The following is a 21,207-nucleotide window of genomic DNA, read 5'->3' as shown; positions in this document are numbered from 1 at the left end:
GTTTGTGGTTAAAATATTCAAACAGAAAAATATATCTTAAAAGAAATAATATTTGATTTTATAAAAAGAAATTGATTGAAAAATAAAAAAAATCACAAAATATCTGATAAGAAATTGATTAAAATAAAAGTATTATAAAATGGAGAGTGAATTATTGTTATAAACTAAAAAAGAAAATCAAATATATATATAAATAAATAAAAATAAGGGTCTCATAATTACTTATAAATAATAAAAATGCAAACTATTTGATGTTTATGTTGAACTAAAGTGTAAGGAAACTGTTACCAAAATTAAGTTTTCATAGCTTCAAAAGAATTATATTTTAAGATATTTAGGGATGAATCAAAATGAATAAAGAATAAACATTAAAATACTTTTAAAAAAATTAAACATTGAGTTTTATTCGAATTAATAAAGTTAATAGCTATTAGGCGGAGGATGTGGATAATCTACCCCTGCATATGGACCTAAAGAATAAAAAATTTTGTAGGAAAATTTTCAAAATTAAACTATTAGTTTAACAAAAGCTAATAAAGAATAATATTGTGAGGATGATAATAATATCATATAAAGAATTAATGATATTGCTGATAGAGAATAGGAATTATAAAAAATTTCTTAATTGCAATGTTTGCAAGAATTTTAATAGATTTTAATCATACTTAGTAAAATAAAAAATATTTAAATTATATTAAATTAAACTTAAAATTAAATGATAGAAATTATTTAGAAATTTATTAGTCTCTACTTAGCGTTTTAACATAAGAGTGAAAAAAGTGAAAGTTAAAAAAATATTATTAATAATAAGTAATTCATTAAAATAGTTAAAAGCTTAATAACAAAAATAAAAGACATATGTTCTACTGAGCCTTTTTTACATATTCTGTATTATTTTGATTTGCTAAAAAATATTATGCTTCAACAGTACAATTAAACTGAAAGTGTTTTCTTATAAAATTACACTTAGGTGTTTCAGAAGGGGTTATTTGGGATTGTTTTTTTAGAAGATTCTGAAATTTTTTTAAAAGTAATTGCTTAAGTTTAAGGTGAATTTTTCAGTTCAAATTCAAAAAACCTCTTAACAAATATTTTTGAATTTAAAGAAGAAGTTTTACTTAATTTGATTAAGCATAGTAGAGCAAATTAAACATTATAGTTTTAACCACATATGATTCTAGACTTTCATATATTTAGCTACCATAAAGTTTTTTAAGGTAAAATAATATAAGAAAGCTCATAAGAGTTAGTTTGTTATGCTCTTTAGCAGATTTACACTTTGGTATATTTAATCAAAAACATAGTATTTGACAATGGTAAAAAATATTCAATTGACCAATCTAAACACTTGATTCCTTTTTTAGAGGATTCTAAATATGGCGTTTTAAAATTTACAAAAACTTGCTCTTTTGCTGAAAAAATAGGCGTTGATATTAGGTCTTATTTGACATACTCTAAAATTGTTAGATATTTTTGCACAAAAATACTACTTCTGCTTGTAGAAATATTTGAAGAGCAGAAAAAAACCTCCCTATAGATTTATGATAAAATATGTGATCATCTCTATATCTTACTATTTTTAGAAAAATCTCCATTTATCAATTCTTTACTCTATAGCAACTAGTCCGCTAAAAAGATATTCCAAGAAAAATCTTAAGAAAATTAAAAGAATTTATCAAGTGAAATTATTAGCTTAAATTAGAGGTAATAATAAATTAAGCTATAAGCAAGTGAAGAGTTATAAAAACCTTAAAAAAGAAAAGTTTCCTCTATTACTATTCAATAATTAAATTAAATTGATTCTTTGAAAAATCTCAAATAAGAAAATTTTTCTCAATTTTTACAAAGTAAATTGATTGAAAGTTGGAGAGAAAGCATAAGAAGAAAGAGATAATAGGGAATAATAGAAAAAGATGATGAGTTAATTGAGACTGTAGAATATTATATTGAATAAGGGTTTAAATAATTTAATTTAGAAGAAATTAATGAATTTGATACAGTAAATACTAATGAAAATGTTCAAAATGATAATATATTTTAATTCATCATAGATAAGATTAATTTAGACGATCAAAATATTAATTAAAATTATGCTAAACTTTTTGTTATAGTTGGTGAAGAAGGTTTTGGTAAATCCATATTGCTGAAAAAGATAGAACTTTCTTTAATTTAAAATGAATAAAATACTTAACATTTAGCAATACCAATTATGATTTCCTTTAGTGATTTGAAAAAGAACTCTTTTTCTTTAGAAAAAACTATCGAAGAGTGCACTTACTTTTTGTCATCTACTAATTTATCAGTTGAAACTTTGAAAAAGAGTAACTATTAGAAACTAATTCTTTTAGATGGCTTTTAAGATGCTCAGGGAGTTTTTAATAATCTGTGGTAAGATTTAAATTTAAATAGCTGGAAAAATACTAAAATAATTTTAGCATGTAGAGATAATGATTATCATGCTATTTACAACAAAAATTATCTTTTTAACGTACCTCAGGAAAATATTTAAAGTATTGAAAAAAATTAAAAAAATGGATATCTTGTTTTATTTTTATAATAATTTAATGAATCTTAGATACTAAGATATTTTAAAAAATATTTTTATCTTAATTATGATGTAAAAAAGAGCTTTAAGCTTCAGTAAATTGCTGAGTAACTTTTTAAAAAACAAAAGGAAATCTACCAATTAATTCAGATTCCTATTAATTTATATTTTTACACACGTTTGATAGGCCAAGAGAGTAATGATAAAGATCTTTAACTGGAGAGATTTTCTTCTATATAAAACTCATTTTAACTTTAAGAAAAATTTATTTATTTTATTTTTGAAAGATAAATCTAGTATTCTCATTAGCTCCTCTTCTAAAAATTGAATATTTCAAGTAATTAGGAAAAAGAATAAATAAAATCCCTATTGATAGATCAATATTTCTATTATTTTGAAAATGCTTCATTATATTTGTTTAATAAAAAACGAAGTTTTTAAGAGGAAGTGCCATCAAATTATTCTTTGAATGAAATTCCTGTAAAAATATTATCAGATTTAAGTGAATTCATGATAAAAAAACAAAGAGATAATCTTTTATCATAAAAAGATGAGTTAAAAAATTAAAATGAGAGTAATACTTGTCTTGAGGAATATGAATTAAGTAATTCTATTAAAAAGTATTTTGAAACATCTTCTTTATTAGAAATAAAGCAATAGTCTTACAAGAAATTATGGTGTTCTGATTATGAGTAGGTAATTACATTTGAATTTAAGCATTCCTCTATTATGGAGTTGTTTGTAGCTAGAGCTCTGATTAGAGATTTTATTAACGAAACTAGCCTTTCTATTAGAAATCTTAATTTAACCAATCTAAATAATTTTGCAGTTAATTCAATATACATCATAACTCCTCATTCATAGTATGAATAAGATTAATTAGGATTTGGTATTTTAAATAAATTTTGTTTACTTATTAAAGAAGAAATAAAAAAAGAGGAGTAATTAAATTAAAATGTCAAAAAAACTTAAGATTTATTTAATGAACCTCGAAATAATAAGTTTATAGAGTATATTCAAAGGACCAGAGATAGAGATGTTATGAAAATGAAGTTAAAACATTAATTAGATGTGGGTTCATCCAATTTACTCTCTGCTCTCTGTTAATTAAAATATAACTTATCTGGAGTAGATTTATCATTTTGTAGTTTCTCCTGTGCCTATCTATTTGATTATAAAGGAAAATCATTAAATTTTACAGGAAGCAATCTTAGTTGTGCTAACATTTCAAACTCTTCTATTAATTCAACATTATCAAGAACTGAAAACTGTATTTTATGGAAAGAATTAGTTATCTTTGACTCATTTAATCAATTTTCCTTCTCTAAAATAAAATATTTTCCTGACGATAGTAATATTATTTTATGTGGTTCTAATACTGGATACATTAACATTTACTGCTTTGATAAAAATAAGAGAATCCTTTTAACAAATAGCAATGTAAGGAGTAGAGATAACTCTTAAGATGCAAAATATTTATCTCAATAGAGTTTGCAGAATTCACCAAAATAATAACGAGCTTAAACAGACATGGTTCGATCAAAAAGTAAATCACCTAAATAAAGAGCTTTAGATTGCTAAAAAAGTTTAAATTATTTTATCAGACCAGGAACGTCATAGTCTGTTCGCTCAAACATAGAATAAGTTTAAAATTAATTAAAATTATCTTAAGTTTAAATTAACAATAGCTTATATAATTCTATTACAAACTTATCTTAAGTTTCTTAAAATGATGATTACTAAATTATTTCATCTAATTTTTAAGACTCCTAATTGCTCAAATCAAAAAATTATTTCAAAGGAGCTATAAATGATATTGAAGATTATTTTAATACAATTATTGTTTCTCAAAATTCAAATGTTCTTTGCTTGCATAGAGATACTTTAGATCTTCTGAGTATGCTTTAAGCACATGATATAGGAGAAATTAGAATATCGTTGTGCAAAAGTAAACATATATTAGCTACGATTTCTTTGTTGGAATCTACATGTAAGATATGGTAGATTAATAAGCAAAAGGGGTTTCTTTTAATTCAAAAAATAGATGAACAATTAGAATCATGCAAACATTTAATGTCGGCTGTTAAGTTTTCAAGTGATGGAAAATATTTAGCACTAGGATGCACAGACACATATCTTAGAATTTATTGTTAATCTTCATCAAATACATTCGTCTTACTCTAGACAATTAAAAGCTATTGCCAATCACCAATATCTCATTTGGTTTTTTCTAGTAATTCCCAGTATTTAGCTCTAGGTGGATAATTAGAAGAAAAACATTTGACTATTTTTGAATTAACATTTGAAAATTCTTTTTATCCTATTAAAGTTTCATAAGAAAAAGAAAATAGGTGTCTGTAGATTGTTCAATTCACTCCAAACTGTAGATATATGGTAACATCTTTTCAAAAAAATGGATTATTGTAGCTATGGCTGTTAAGCAAAAGTAAAGTAATATATGTTGATTGTATTCAAGCATTCTAGGATGGCTGTAGCGTTTCATCAATTTCTTTCTATTATCAGCAAAATTTAACTATTGATTCTGTGTTAGAAGATGCTGGTAACACATTGATGTGTGTTGGCAGCAATGATAGTTAGATACTTAAAACATTTTGTATCAGAGATAATAAATTTATATTAAAAGAATAGAAAATAATAGGTCATGAAAAGAAGATAGAATAAATTGCTTTGTCTAAGAGCTGTATAGTTTCAATAAGTAATGATAAAACATGCATATTGTGGAATTACAGTTAGTTTAATTAGCAGTTTGAGTAGGTTTAAGTTTTACCATATTAGGTTCTTGATGAACTTTCTAAATTAGAAATATAGCATGCAACTTTTTCACCTAATAATAAATTTTTTGCAATTACTACTAAAAAGAAAGGAAAGGATGATTCATTTTGTTAAGTGTATTTCTTAGATGATGAAGATAAAAATATTTTAGATATAAAAAAAGAGAATTTATGTTTAAAAATTCAAAGTAAAAACATAAGCTGCATTTGTTTCTCTCTTGATACTCAGTTTTTAGCTTTAGCTGACTCAGAGCGCAGTTCTATTAGTATCTTCAGGTTAGAGACTAAAGAAAAAATTTTTGAAATACCTTTTGATAATAAAGGATAAAATGATATCATTAACTCAAATATTAGCTATATGCAGTATTCAAAAAACAATAAATACCTTTATGCAGTTATATCAGAAGATTCTAAAGTATGCTACTTATGGGATGTATCTTAATAGTATCATGAAATAGCTTCAATTAAATTAGGAAAATCTAATAACCGAATTATTGGCACAAAAATAACTCCTGATAATAATATCCTTAGAATAATTACTAGTAGAGGCGAGTTAAGATCTTTTAATATATAAAATAATCTTGACATATTATAAAAATAATATTTTTAATTGGAAGGGAGATCTACAATTAGTAACAGCATTGATTTTTAGTATATTTTTTCTAGTTTTTCACAAGATTGCAACTATGTGGCTATTGGTACTAAAAAGCAAGTTGAGGTTTGGAGCTTAGAATAAACTCAATTATAGTTAGTTCACGTTATCAGTGAAAATATTTTACAACTACTTCATGTTTAGTTTATATAAAATTCACTTTAGTAAATTTGTGTTGTAGACCAAGAAAAAAGAATCAGAATATTTGACCTGTCTTAAGCTATCAAAAAATAAAAATTTAACCCATAATATATAGGTCATACAGCACCTATAATTTAGGTAGAATACTCTCTTGGAACTTCATAATTTCTATTAACTACTTCTAGCGATAATGTTTCAAAGCTTTGGAATTCTCACAAAGGGTATTAGCTTATTTAAACTTTCTAAAATACAAAATAAATTCATATTAATTCAAGTGAAGATATTTTAGTAATAGTTCCATCTGATCCAATGAAAAATGAAATATTATTTTTAGACATTTAATAAAACTTTGAAATTATACATACTTTATAGAATCCTAAAAAAATTAGTAAAGTTTGCTTTTCTCCTAATTTACAAGTAATAGCTACTTGTTAGTAAGATAGTGTGAAATTACGGAATTACAGTAGAGAAGAAATAGTTTGCATTTAAGAATTAAATTGTATTGATTTTGCAGAAATTATCAAATTTTCTATTGATTCTGTTTATATTGCAGCTTCTTTTGGCAATGGTTAGCTTTAAGTATGGAAAAAAGAAAGAAATTAATATTAATTTATAACAAACCTAACATGCAATTCGGAAGACAAAAAATTTATTAACGTCAATTCATTAGCCTTTTCGAATAATAAAAAATTTTTAGCTGCAGCCTTCTCAAATAAGAGGATTATAGTATGGAGTATTGAAAAATAAAATCTATAAATTAGATTTGAAGAAAATCTAGTTTATGGATCTGCTCTAAACATTCTGTTTTCAAGTAATAATACTCAGCTAATCAGTTAAGATGAAGATTACAGTATTAAAGTTTGGGATATTAAAAATGATTAATTTTCTAAACTAGAACAAATTAAGCACAATAACTAAACCCCTTACAACACGAACAAAAACTCATTTAGTTCTTCTATGGACTTCAAGTATTTAGCCATAGGATACAATAATTCTAGTCTTGAAATATGGAACATAGAATAAGGAATTATTTATTCATTAAAGTAAAAAAATACTTGCCTAGAATATGTCATTTGATGTAATTTAAATTTATTAAAGCAATGAAATATTAAAAAATTTCAATATTATTAAATATAAGTTTATTTTAATAATTATCTATATGTTTGTTAGTTTTAAACCAAATAGATTTTTATATTGTTGTTATCATAATTATAAAATTTCATAAAAATCTGTAAAGTTATCTTGAGATAAATATAATAATTGTTAATTAATTTAAACTCAGTTAAAGCAAAATTTATAAAACATGTTTGACATGAAATAACTCTTAACTTCAACTTATTTTGTTTTGATGTTGCTTTCAATAATAAGTAGTAATAAAAGAGCTATTTATTAATGAAATTTATTATTAATTTGTGAACTCGTTAAATACTTCATTCACATCACCAAATAATCGAGCAATTATTTAAACGATTCTTAAAATTTAGATTAATTTAAAAATTTGATTTAGCAGCTTGAATAATTTTATTAAATCTTTTCTTTTATCACCAATTTATCAAAAAACAAAATAAATAATAGTAATAAGTAGAAAAAATAAAATTCATAAAGTTAGGGATATATCGAGAAGCGATAAGTTAGCATTAAATGATTGAAAGTAATACAATTTATTTTTTAGAAAACTTCATTTAAATGTTTTAAAATGGTTTATGAAAAATATTTAGTATATTTTTAAGATATCAAACATTTAAATTGTTTTATCAATCAAAAAAAGATAATGGGCACCAAAGAGATTTAGGTTACTATGAATAAAATTAATAAGCAAGTTACTCTAATAAAATGAAAGCTCAAGAATATCAAGCAGCAAATTAAAATGGCTACACATAGGTGATGCAAAGACAATAATTCAATAATTAGCATGATAAAAATTTTACATAAGACCTGATTATCGAAATTGAAAAAGAGTTAGAATACTAATAAAAAATGCTTATTGAAGACGATTTTAGTCATAAAAATTGGCAAAATGTTAGTCAGTAAGGAATTTAATAAAATAAAAAAGAAAATATATTACATATCAGTTAAGGGAATTTGAGTGGAGACCACACAAACAATTCTACATAGGTTTATACTCCCTCTATTAAATTCTATGATCAGCTTGACAACTAAATTCAAAGGTAAGAGATTCAAAATGATCACTTCTATTAAAGCTAATTTATGAATGGTTTTAACTCAAAAAATTAACAAATAAAACAAGATAGGACTAATCCTAATACATAATCTGCTACAAACAGCTTTGGTAATATATAAAATAGTTTTAATGATTCAAATAGTAACAAGGTTTAAGTTGAATAAAAAGATAACAAAGAGACTGATAATAAGCTTTTCTCAAATTTTTTTATAGATTCAGTTTAAGCTAATATAAACTAAGACTATTTCTAATAGTAATAAAAAAATTTATACTTCTAGTCTGTTAATAATCAACAAGAGGCCATAAAAAGTCTTTTGACATAAATCTAAAAAAAAGAATCTCCTATCAAAGCTGCATTTAAAACAAAGTAACCATAATAGTTAAATTAAATACCTGAAGACTCTTAAGGAGAGAAGCCATATAATTTATAATAAATATATCAAAATAAAGATAATAATTATATAGAAGAAAATTTGTGGAAAGCCAATAAAGTTAACTAATTACAAGCAATTAATGAGAATCAAAAATTATCAATGAAAATACCATTTGGCTAAAAAGAAATAGAAGATAAAGATCAAGTTGAAAACTAAAGAGAGTTTAATTAGGTAAAAAAACAAATTTTTGTTTATTTTTTTAATTTATTATTTCAAATAGGAAGTAGATAATACTAACGATGTAAATTAATTTATACAGCACACATAAACAGTAAGAATTTATTTTTCAAAATTAATTATTCATTTTTTCAAAAAAATAAAAGCTACAAGAGTAAATAAAAGAAATACTAAGCCAAAACAACAAAAAGTAGAAGATTGTCGATTCTAGTGAAGATATCTAGACAATAGATGAATAATCAAGAGAGAGTAGTTTAGATTTAACAAATCGAAATTCTATTTCCAATTTCAGTGAAAGACCAAACAACCAAAAGGTTTATTTGAAAATTTGTTAGAATTTTATTTTGTTAAATATATTTTTTTATTATTTATAGGAAAATTTGTAGAATTTAAATTATCAGCCAATGATATCTGACAGAATTTAGTCAACAATCGAAGTAATTTTTTATGATTATAGCTATATTTAATTATATAATATTTTGTTTTAGCATAATAAGTAAGTAAGGAGAGATTCTAAAAGTAGTTTAAATCATAATGTTTCAGTAAATAAGAAAAAAGAATTAAAGAAGGAACCTTATGAAAAAAACAATCTTTAATTATAATATGAAAGAGCACTTGATCTAAAGTATAATAAAGGTATGTAGAAGAAATAATAACAATAAACTAAGTTGATAGAAGAATCTTACATTCAATAGTAAACAGAAAACGAAAGGATGAGCCCAAAACACATTTACTTAAAACTAAGTCCTAGGGCAAAAAATAATTAGATTGGTGTCTTACAAAATTTCATCAATCCTTACCCTAGTGGAAATTCAAACAATGCGAATTCTTAAAAAGACGAATTAGCTAACTTTAAAAGATAAATAAATAATTTGATTTCAAAAGAAAACGAAATAAAAGGATTTTTTACAGGGTCAAATTCAACAACTCCCTCTAATATACACAGCGAGTAAAATGTTATTGATCAATAATAAAATCCTATTATTAAGATTTAAGTGCATAATACAGATGGACAGCTTTTATAGGAATCAACCATTCCAAATAATAAGAATTAATAGCAAGAAAACGATTTAAACGTAAGATAAAAGCCACAACAAGCACTAAGTGAAAGAATAACTTCATCTTTTAAGTAGTTTAACTAAAATAATAAATAAGCATAAGATAACTCTCTCAAGTTAAAGTAAGACAGCAACAGATAAAAAGAAGACTCGTTTAGATAGAACGAAGATAATTAGGTTAAGCCTAAATAAGATGCAGGTTTATTTGATAGATTGATGAAAAAAAATCTTTAGACTGATAACAACAAAAAGGAAAAACAAATGAAAAGATCTTGTTCAGCTAAGCAGGTAGTAATAAATACAGATATTAATGAAAACTCTCCCAGAAATAAAAACTCGACCAAGCAATCTTATTCAAATAAAAGCACTGGAAGCTATTCTCAACAATTTAGCTAAACATAACCAAAAAAGCCTTGCTTAAAGTCTAATTCTTAGACAAAGTTGTAAATAAATCAATTTAACATTTAAGTTTAAGGAAATTAGTAAGAATAATAAGTTGATAAGCCTCTACTCATCACGGACCTTAGTGTGAGAAGCTCACCTAAATAAATCTAGCTTGAAAATTAAAAAAATAGCTCTAATTTTATGTAGAGTAGTTAAGCTAATTAGTAAATTCATTAAAATCAAATGCAATTTGCAAAATAGACTAACAGATTAATGAACTCCAATTTGCTTGGAACTCCAACCTCTGCAAATCTTTCTATTTACTAAAATATATAAAGCACAAATTCTATTCTCACTCTTCGTTAATAAATTGAAAATAAAATTCTTCGTAATAATAAAGATAATTCTTCAACACCGAATTTAAATTCTTTGATTAACCATAATTAAAATAATGATGGTAATCAAGATAACAATAATTCAAGTAATTGTAATTACAACTCTAAAAAGGTAATTGCCCTTCATAATTAAATGATTCACTCTGATAAGCCAAATAGATAGGAAATTCTTGAAGAAACAAATTAAGTAATTACAAAAACTAATGATAACACTATACAAAGAGGAAGATATCCTTTACCTCTGCCACCATAGAAAAATGCATCATAGAATTAGCAATAGCCTTCTTCAAATCATCAACCTGAAAAGAGAGCAAGCAGTCTACCTAAAAAAGTTAGCTATGAAAGCTTAGTTTAGAGTGCACTGATGAGATAGTAAGTTTTTAAGAACTCCAATGAATTGAATAACAGCTAAAATGATAAAAATTAAGACAATAGTCTAAATAAAAGTAGCAAAGCTAATAATTCTTAAAGAGATAAATCTCCAAGCTACCAATAGTAATTATCTTCTTCAAGGAATCAACTTACAAATTAGTCAGATACTGCTTTAGTTCCAAAATCAATAGACAGAAAAAAGAGAACTGATTCTTTATAAGTAAGAAATTCTTCTTCTAAAGTTGATCAGCATAGTAATAATAATAATAAAACGAAATAATAAACTCTACTGAGACAATCATCTGAAAGAGCTATCAAAGTTAATAACAATCAAAATAGCATTAGTAGTCAATAAACAAACAATAGTAGTTCTCTATCTTATTCATTATTTTATAAGCCTAGCTCAAACACACCAGGCTTAATGACACACCATCTTTATAATAATACAGCCTCTGAAAGCCAATTTAATTAATCAAAAACTATAAATAACCCGCTAAAAGCTTTTTCTTATCAACATTTAGACTAAATCCAATAATAAGAATAAAAATCTTTGCTTGAAATGGATATAATTGAAAGAAATAATGCATGGCTCACACAAAGAAAATAGAAAAACGAATAGAGGAAAAAAGAATAAGAATAAAAGGAGGTAGAAGGCTGCACATTTAAACCTAAGCTTAGAAGCAAAAGTCCTCTAAGTTATGCTTAAGACAGAGAAGAAACTCGTTCTATGTACTCTTATTCGAACACAGGATAAAGTGAATAAAATATATAACTTCTTAAGCAATAACAAAATGATCTTTACTCCAGCTATTTTAACAAAACTCCTGTAATGAGAGTTGGGGGAGGAGGTACAAAAATTTTAACAGAAGGCTACTCTCAATAGCATCAACTTAATATTTTAAGAAAATCAAGCTTAAATTCTATTGGATAATAAAAAATAAAATAATTTTTTCCATAAAACTTGTTTATAAATCAAAACAATTGATTAATTAATATGATGTTTTACAGTACAAACTAAATTTTAAAACTAAAAAAATCCAAAAAATAAATAAAGTATAAATTAATTTTAAATATTTATGTTAATATTTCTACACACATTTTTCATCTTAATTCATATATTAAAAATTAGAAAATAATGAAATGTTAAAATTCAATATTCATTAAATAATAATTCAGTCTAATATTTTTTTAATTTTAACTTTTAATTTTCATATAAAATTTATCGAATAAAAAAATATTCATTTATATTTAATAATGAAGGAAGATCTTTGATTTATATTTATTTCGATTTCTATTTATTCTAATTTATATTCATCAAAGAAAAAATATGTATTGAACTGTAAAATATATAGAAGTGTTGAAGGTTATTTCATCACTGTGATCATCATCTTTTATTAATTAATGTTGTTCTTATTTATTGATTTTTAATATAATTTTTCAAACAATCATTAAAATTAATAAATTGATGATGAATTTCACTCAGATTCTCGGGCTTATTCTCATGAAATAATACCCAAAAAAATCAATAGAAACTATCTTCAAGGAATAATATAAAATCCAGCATAACATAACCTGATTAAGCTAGATAATCCTTTTTAAGAAGAATTATTTCAGTTGATTTTGTGCGTAAAGCACTAATTTGAAGTATTATTCCTATCAAATAAGATCAAGATAAAAAATATTATAAAGATTTTTAGATATCAAAATATCAATTTAAATTTATTTTTGTTTATTTAATTAAACAAAAATGTGTAAAATAAATAAAAATTTAATCATTAATTTATTACAAAGAGAGTAAAACTTAAATTAGCATAATAAAAAATCAATTAATCTTAATATTAATTAATTACAACAATTTTTTGTAAATTTATTTTAAATTAAAAAAATATTTTTATAATTTTATTAAAATGAAAAAAATATAATTGTTAAAAGTTATTTTTTTTTTGAATTTTAGATAGATATTGTACAGTAATGCGAGACATGCTTAAAGTGGATTGAATAGTAATAAAAATGTAGTATTTAAATAAATCTGCTTAGAAAGGCAAAAAAAGCAAATAAATAAATAAATTTCTTGATATTGAATTATATTAGATAATAAACTAACAATTTATAGGCTAAATTAAGAGTCAATACAAAAAATTTAATAAATAAAGATAGTTGTCTGTATCAAACAAAAAGATAAAGTTAAAATAAACAAAAAATAAAGAATAAAAAAACAATAAATTAAAACCTTAATACTATAATTAACATCCATATATAAATAAATGCTCATCCTTTTAGAAACTCCTGCTGGTTTTGGTCTTTACCAATGCAGCAATGAAAAGAAGCTTCAAAAATTGAAAGATCAAGATCTTTACAAATATATGGAAGATGAAGAACAAGCTAAGAAATTGTAATTCATTCATTCAATTACTTACAAAACTTAAAAAATATCAACCAATCATTTTTATTTTCTACTTTGATATTATAAAGTGCTACTAATGAAAAGTTTAATAATAGCATTTGAATAAAACATTTAAATTAAATAAAATGTTAAGCTGAACAAATATTCATCAAGCAAACAAATTTTTTAAGATTTTATTTCTAATTTGACTATTTTTAATTTAAAGGTTTACTTTAGTAGCTTTCACTAAGTTCGAAGATACTCATGATGCTCTTAATGCTACCGCTAAGCTTATTAAGGGAAAAATTCCCAAAAAACTTAAGAAATTCTTGAAGAAGAACATCATTAGTCAAGAAATCCAAGAAACTCTTGCAAGTACGCATACTTTAATATAAAAAATACAAACTTGATTTGAATAACTATTCCTTTTGGAGAATACCTTATGTGCATTAATAATTCGGTGAAAGAACATATATTTAAATGATGGTTGGCTCGAAAAATCTACGCTGCATAGTCAGATAGTAAATTTGATTTTACTAACTGACTTAACAGCACCTCAAGTGTTAAAGAAGATAAAAATGGCTTAAAATAAATTAGGAGTGTTAAACTAATAAATAAATTGCTAAAATATAGGAAATAAAGCAATCAACGTGATAGAAATAAAATTATAAAAATTGGAATTGCTCTGCATTCTTTTGCGATTACCAAGGAATAAACAAACAAACAACAAAATAGCTCAAATAATAAAAATTGCTTAATTGATAGCATCTAAAAATACAGTTTAGAAGTATGGTCGTTGAATTATACTAAAGAATAATTAAAATAATAATACTAATTGAATAATCAATCAGCAAGGAATGATAGACTTGCTTGAACTTTTAACACTCATAATGATATTTTCTTTTCCATTTTATATTTTTTATCGGCGATGAAGAAAAAAAAAAAGGATATGTTCCTTATTTTGCCAATAAAAAACAAAAAAAGAGATTTTGGAATATATCTGCGAATTTTTTTATCACTTACCTTGAAAGAGGTTTGATAAAAACAATTGTTTCGCTTATTCCGAGCCCTCCTCTTTGAGCCGAATTATTACTTGCATAAAAAAAAAAATTTATTATTTTTCTTGTTTTTCCAAATAGTTTAACAAAAGAAGGCTAGGTAGATTTTTCAGATAGATATTAAGAAGATTTATTAATCTATTAATATTTTATTGAAATTTCTATTGAAAACCTATTCAAACAATTACTTCTACATTTTAAATTCAATTTTTTAATATTAATCTGTTAACTTAATAGTTTCTGACAAGAAGTTAGGTAAGTCTATCACTGAAAAGTTGGGAATAGAATGCACCAATTACAACATGGATTTATTCAAGGGTTTGAGACTCTAATTGTGCAACATGGTTGCTGGTATTACTGAAAAGGAATTAAAATCTATGACTCTCGGTCTTGCTCACGGTTTATCCAGATATAAATTAAAGTTCTCCTCTGAAAAGGTTGATACCATGATTATTTAAGCTATTTCTCTTTTGGATGACTTAAATAGCGAAATCAACAACTACATGATGAGATTAAGAGAATGGTACGGATGGCACTTCCCTGAAATGGGTAAGATCGTCACTGACTCTCTTATCTACACCAAGGTCGTTAACGCTGTTGGTATGAGACACAAGTGCTCTAGTACCGATTTAAGTGGAATTCTTCCTGAAGACTTAGAAAAGGAAGTTAAGCAAGCTGCTGAAATTTCTATGGGTACTGAAATCTCTGAAGAAGATGAAAAGTACATTCTCGAATTGGGCTCATAAATCGTTGATTTATCTGAATACAGATAAGAATTATAAGAATATCTTAAAAACAGAATGTTGACCATTGCTCCTAATCTCTGTGCTATGGTTGGTGAATTAGTCGGTGCTAGACTCATTTCTCACGCTGGTTCCTTGGTTAACTTAGCTAAGTACCCCGCTTCTACTGTATAAATTTTGGGTGCTGAAAAGGCTCTTTTCAAGGCTATTAAAACAAAGAAGAACACTCCTAAGTACGGTCTTATTTATCAAGCTTCCATTGTTGGTCAAGCCTCCACCAAGCTTAAAGGTAATTAATTAATAAATAAATAAAAAAAATTTCTTATTCATTTTTTTGTTAAAAAAAAACTGTTTTATTTTAATGACTTGCTTATTTACTGATTAACTTTTATTATAAAAAAGGTAAAATCTCTCGTACTTTGGCTGCTAAGTGCTCTCTTTGTATTAGATGTGATGCCTTAGGTGAATCTGAAGATGCTCAAATTGGTGCTGAATCTAAGTAATACGTTGAAAAGAGACTCAATTTCTTAAACTAAAACGAATAAGGTGGATATGTTGCTAAACCTTAAAAGAAGACTGCTCACGCTCAAGAAAACACTGGTTCTTATAACACTACCTCTGACTATAAATCTATGTTCAAAAAAAGTGAAACTATGGGTGGAAAGTAATTTTTTATTATTTTAAAATGAGTAAATGTTAAATTTAAATCTTAAATTAAAAGTGCTGAAGAACCCGCTAAGAAGAAGAAGGTCAAGACCAACTGAGAAAAAAATAATAAAATTTGAAATTTTAAAACAAAAAAAGTTAATATATTGTAAAAATAAATAAATTCTTATCAAAAACTACCAAAAGATTGCTTTTATAAAATCTTATTTAAAAACATGATAGTAGTAGTTGAGAAGAATAGCTTGTCAATTCATCCAATTAACTATTCTTTAGTAAAGCAAATGCAGAATTATTAATATTATATAAATAACTATAATTATACAAACTATTTCACCACCAGTAATAATTTATCTTGCACACATGTCATTGTTTTATATTATAATGTTCTATTGAATAATTAATAATTCTTGGCAAAAATAATTAATAACTCAAATTAATTCATTCATTCATTTAATTTCATTTACTATTTTAACTTTACATTCTTCCTTCTAAAATTAATTCTAATAAAAGAATTCTTAAATATTAAAAATAATACTGTAAAAAACTAAAATAAGATGTTGTTTTACTGTTATTTAACTTCATAAAAAACTAAAACAATTAAAAATATTTTAATACTTTTATACAAAATTTATTAACACTTTTGGTTTGGCACGAATCTTTTATTTTAAAAAAGAAATGAAACATTTTTAATTTTGTTATTTATAATTATTTCTAAAAATAAAAAAGTTCCAAGAAATTATATTTCGTTTTTAAAAATAGTTCTTTTTGCGTAATTGTTAATATATGATAACTGCAAAAAGGTTATTAATTTATTTTTTTTCACCTTTGCGTATATCAAGGAAATTATAATTTTAAAATATGGTTTCCTTAATTTAAATGTTAGAATAAACTTTTTAGTGCTTTATTTTAATAAAAATACATAAAATTATTAAAATTTAAATATTAAATAAGACTAAAAATATTTCACCATTTTTTATCAACCACTTAAAACTATGAATTTTTATTTGACTATTATTTTTGAAAGTAATACTAGACAATACTTGATCAAATTATAATAACCATTCCTTTTTATTAGATTTTTTTAATGGGTCAATTTTTAGTTTTAGATTTTTCAAGTTAAATAAGTAAAAATTTTTTTTATTTGATTTAAAAATATTTTAGAAATAAAATTGACCAAATAATTATTTTATTTTACTCATTTTTATACTATGAAGATTCATTTATATATTCTTCTTATATGAAAAATTATTAATTTGTATATTTTCTAAATTTTTTAGATAAATATTAAATTTTTACGATTTTTTAAAAAATTTTTTAATGGAGATTCTATTATTTTTAAATGTAAGCAAATAAAATGAAAATAATTTCAAAAATTAAAGTAGACTTTGATAATAATTTTCATTAACACTGAGTAATATCAAGGTAAATTGTAATTAAGTATGATATAAGGTAAGCATTCTATTAAAATATATAGATTTCCTTATTAAACTATTTATTTTGATTGCTATTTGACCAAAATCTATTTAATTTACCTTTGTGTATGACATATTGAAACCATTTAAATAATACTCTAGATTTTAGATACCATCGATTTAATAAATAAAAAAATATACAAAATAAATTAAATAAACATCTTTTATTAGAAAAATAAGATACATTATTAAAAAAACACACACAAATAAATATTCAAACAAACAAATCTATACAATATGAGTAACTAGAATCTTGATTGCTAGTTAATATGCAATGAACATCATAATCAAGCTATTAATTTCATAGATATTGGCAACTATTCATCCAAAAAATTATTGTGTTCTAAGTGCATGAAATAAAATCGCTATGTTGATGAGTTAGATGTGATTCCATTCTCCAAATTCTAATAATGTATGAAGATTATTGAAAATGACTTCTGGGATTTGAGCGATTCTTAATTCAGTAAGGATGAAGTGTTACAAGCATTTAATGGTAGAAACTTAGAAGAAAAATTGAATCTCATGTCAAAAGAAGAAAACCTACTTTCGCAGTAATTTAGAGCAAAAATCTATGGTTAGATATAAGAGGCCTACGATTAATTTATCAAAAGCTTATAGGAACAAATAAATAATTTTAGATATGAACTCTAAGAAAATTTAAAAAACATGCTCTCAGTTTTTATATAAAACAAACTTAAATCTACTGATCAGTCTAAAATAGCGACCATAATAGTCCAAAAAATAGACGAAAGCAAATCCTACAGTGTAAGAAATATTAATTAAAGCTTTTTTTCTTTTTTAATTGTAATTTTGCTTATAAATTTAATATTCCTACACAATTAGTAGATTTAATCAGATTGTTTATTGATATTTGCATTCATCTAGAAAGCCAGTAAAAAATTTTTGTAATTTTTAATTCTAGAGATGCATGAATTAAAATAATCCTACAAAGACTAGAAGAAAAACCATAAAATCCTATTTGACATATTTTAAATTTTCTATAGGATTTTAAATAAATAAAAAATACTCTTAAAATTTTTATTTTTCGTAATTTAGTTAATTTGTAGACCTTTTAGTGCATCATAAAAAAACTCTTTTATATTTAAATTGTATTAAGCTATACCACTTTTTGAAAAAGAAGATAAGCACTGGATCAATAAACAAACCAATACCAAATAAATTTATTTAATATTTCTTGGTTATACCTTCACATATTTCATTTTGATGATTAATTATTTAAAAGAACTTTCCCATATAGATACTTTAATTAATTGATCAATTTTGTCATTTTATAATTTATTTCTTTGATCTATAAATAAATATAGGAGATTGAAGAACTTATTAAGCAGCTCCACTCCGGAAAGCTTGAATTAAAATTTATTTTAGATGACCTCAACACCACATAAGCCTAAATTTAATAGACATTACAGTAATTGCTTGATAATTAAAAAAAAGTATTTGAAAATTCTAAAAATTCTCTGAACTCCATATTACCACCTACAAAGACGGATTCAAAAAGCGAACCCAAATTAGAAAACTTCTTGAGAAGCAACATCATCAACAGCTGTAACCTTAATAATACACATGAATCTCCTCTCAAATTTATGAGACTAAATTAATTGAAGCTGTAAGGAAATTGCGGAAGTAGTAGCTTGAATGGGTCTTTGAACAATACTAAGCTTATTTCTCCAATTTCACCTTAGAAAATTGCTAATTAATATTAGACCCCTCAAAATTATATTAATTCAAGCACACTCTCATTAAATAACAATTAAAAGTAAAGTATAGCTACAAATAATAAGGTAAATACTTAATAGAGATAATTTTTCAAGGAAAGATTTATTAACAGCCTAAATACTCTCAACACTATTTGCGAAAAGAAGATAAACAACCAATAAATTATTTCTCCTCGTGCAAAGAATAATGATAGCTTATCTAGAATTCCTTAAGATTTGGATAGTTTGAGTGAAATCAGAAACCATACAAGCTCTAATTTGTCCTCACTGAATGATTAAAGTGAAAACTCACTTTAAATAAATAAATTGTCTGCAAGAGGCCACTCAGAAAATAAGGTTAACAAAGATGAAAAAAGAGCTCTGATTGACTCTTTATATTACACAAGCAATTATAACAATACAAGTAAAAAATTAATATTAATTTTTCCCTTTGATAAATTGCAAATTTTTATTTAAAAATTTTATTTAATTAGGGTATTTTCTTTGCATAAATTATCTTACATTATTAATTTATTATGTAAAAATTATTAGCCGCTCATGAAGGTTAAGGATTAAAGCTCAACGATACAAACAAAAATGATAAATATTCAAGCTTACAATGCAGCAGGCCCAAGCAAAATTTACAACCATTAACTATTCAATCATAACCTAATTTACTCGGCCACAATCACACCAATAGCTTAATTCACTTAGCATCTCCTGTTAAGAAGTAGGAGTAAGCTTAATCGAAAAGTGAATAATCTTCTCCTTAATCTAATTATACAATTTGCAAGTCTAAAATTTCATAAGACAATGTTACTTGTGCTTTGAAAATGAAAAATGATATCATCGTGACAGGTACTCAAGATGGTTATATCTTGGCTTGTGAAGTTTCCTAACCTTTATCTGAAGACCAAGAAACCTAAGATATCATATTTAAATAAAAGGTGAGAGCACATAGATACGTTACTCACTTAACTCAATGTCCAAGTAATAATGATATGTTCTTCTCTGTAGGGTAATTCAAAGAAAACTCTTCATCAATAAAGCTTTGGAATTTAGGAAACAATTGTCATATAACTGAGGTTGCTGAGTTAAGAGATTTCCATCCAGTAACATAAATATTAATTTTTTAAAAAATTCTCTTTATTAAAAATAAACTATTTAATAAAATATTAGGCTCCTATCGACTAAATCATAGTGCTAAAAGAGGAATTAACTAAAGATGTAGCTCCAATAAATAAGAATTCAAAAGATCAAAAAGAAGAAGAAATAAATGAAGATCGTACAGCTGCAGTAAAACCATTGGTAACAGTGATTACTTTGGCAACTTTTTCCAAATCTGATTCTTTAAAGATATGGAATATAACATACAGAAATGGTACTTTACAAAACGGTGTTGTATAGAAAATTATAGATATTTCCTTGAAAAACTTATCTATATAATCTCATCTTTTAAGGATAGAAGATTAGCTCTACATTTCGAATGCTAACAGAATTTACGGCTACTCATTCAACGAAGACTATTCTGTTATTAAAAAAGAAATTTAAGTAGATTTATTTATTGAGAAGAGTGACTTTATTTAGTTCTTATCAAATTCAAATAATTTAATTTGTGCTTTTTCTAAGTAATAATAAGTAGTGGTCTTAGATAATGAGCTGAAATTGAAGAAACCAGCTGCTAATTTAATTAAGCTATTAATTTAGCATAATAATAAATTAGAACCAGAAAAAATATTCTTTAATAACTTGATAGCTCTAAACCATGATCACTTCGGTTTTGGGTTTAAGTATGATAAGAATTCCTACAAAGTTGCTATTTTAAATGGGGCTACATGCAAAGCAAAGGCCATAATTGAGTCATTTGAAAATCCTATATCATTTGCATTTGGGATGAGCTCTGATAATAAAATATTACTCATAGAAGCAAACAAAGTAATAAAAATCCAAAAATCTTGGGTAAATAATAATAAAATAAATATTTCATTCAAAAATAATTGAGATTTACTTTAAAAAAATCATCTAAAAAAATACTCAT

General features: G+C 24.3%; 4 protein-coding genes across 4 annotated transcripts; all 4 read left to right on the top strand. All coding sequences in view use genetic code 6, as the record gives it.

Moving 5' to 3' along the window:
* Positions 1-139: 139 nt before the first annotated feature.
* On the top strand, positions 140-7,207 carry TTHERM_00050600 (NACHT domain protein; the record flags this gene model as incomplete). Its single annotated transcript, XM_001014856.3, has 1 exon — positions 140-7,207. One exon carries the CDS (start codon positions 140-142, stop codon positions 7,205-7,207), a length of 7,068 nt encoding a protein of 2,355 aa, XP_001014856.2.
* Positions 7,208-7,771: 564 nt separating this feature from the next.
* On the top strand, positions 7,772-12,117 carry TTHERM_000050599 (endo-1,4-beta-xylanase xylA, putative; the record flags this gene model as incomplete). The annotated part of the gene is made up of 6 exons (XM_012797397.1): positions 7,772-7,781; positions 7,899-8,917; positions 8,967-9,017; positions 9,070-9,237; positions 9,298-9,360; positions 9,412-12,117. The coding sequence occupies 6 exons, from the start codon at positions 7,772-7,774 to the stop codon at positions 12,115-12,117; spliced, it is 4,017 nt and encodes a 1,338-aa protein (XP_012652851.1).
* A 1,279-nt stretch (positions 12,118-13,396) lies between these two features.
* On the top strand, positions 13,397-16,080 carry TTHERM_00050590 (nucleolar protein; the record flags this gene model as incomplete). Its single annotated transcript, XM_001014855.3, has 5 exons — positions 13,397-13,524; positions 13,742-13,890; positions 14,811-15,605; positions 15,719-15,980; positions 16,038-16,080. The coding sequence occupies 5 exons, from the start codon at positions 13,397-13,399 to the stop codon at positions 16,078-16,080; spliced, it is 1,377 nt and encodes a 458-aa protein (XP_001014855.1).
* Positions 16,081-17,691: 1,611 nt separating this feature from the next.
* TTHERM_00050580 (hypothetical protein) lies at positions 17,692-21,170 on the top strand (the record flags this gene model as incomplete). The annotated part of the gene is made up of 4 exons (XM_001014854.3): positions 17,692-18,219; positions 18,780-19,593; positions 19,722-20,281; positions 20,349-21,170. 4 exons carry the CDS (start codon positions 17,692-17,694, stop codon positions 21,168-21,170), a joined length of 2,724 nt encoding a protein of 907 aa, XP_001014854.2.
* Between the last annotated feature and the right edge of the window lie 37 nt (positions 21,171-21,207).

Source organism: Tetrahymena thermophila (assembly GCF_000189635.1).
Source record: "Tetrahymena thermophila SB210 genomic scaffold scf_8254659, whole genome shotgun sequence".
NCBI classification, from domain to species: Eukaryota; Ciliophora; class Oligohymenophorea; order Hymenostomatida; family Tetrahymenidae; genus Tetrahymena; species Tetrahymena thermophila.
The sequence above is the reverse complement of the archived record's forward strand: the minus strand, read 5'-3'. Positions and strand labels throughout refer to the sequence as shown.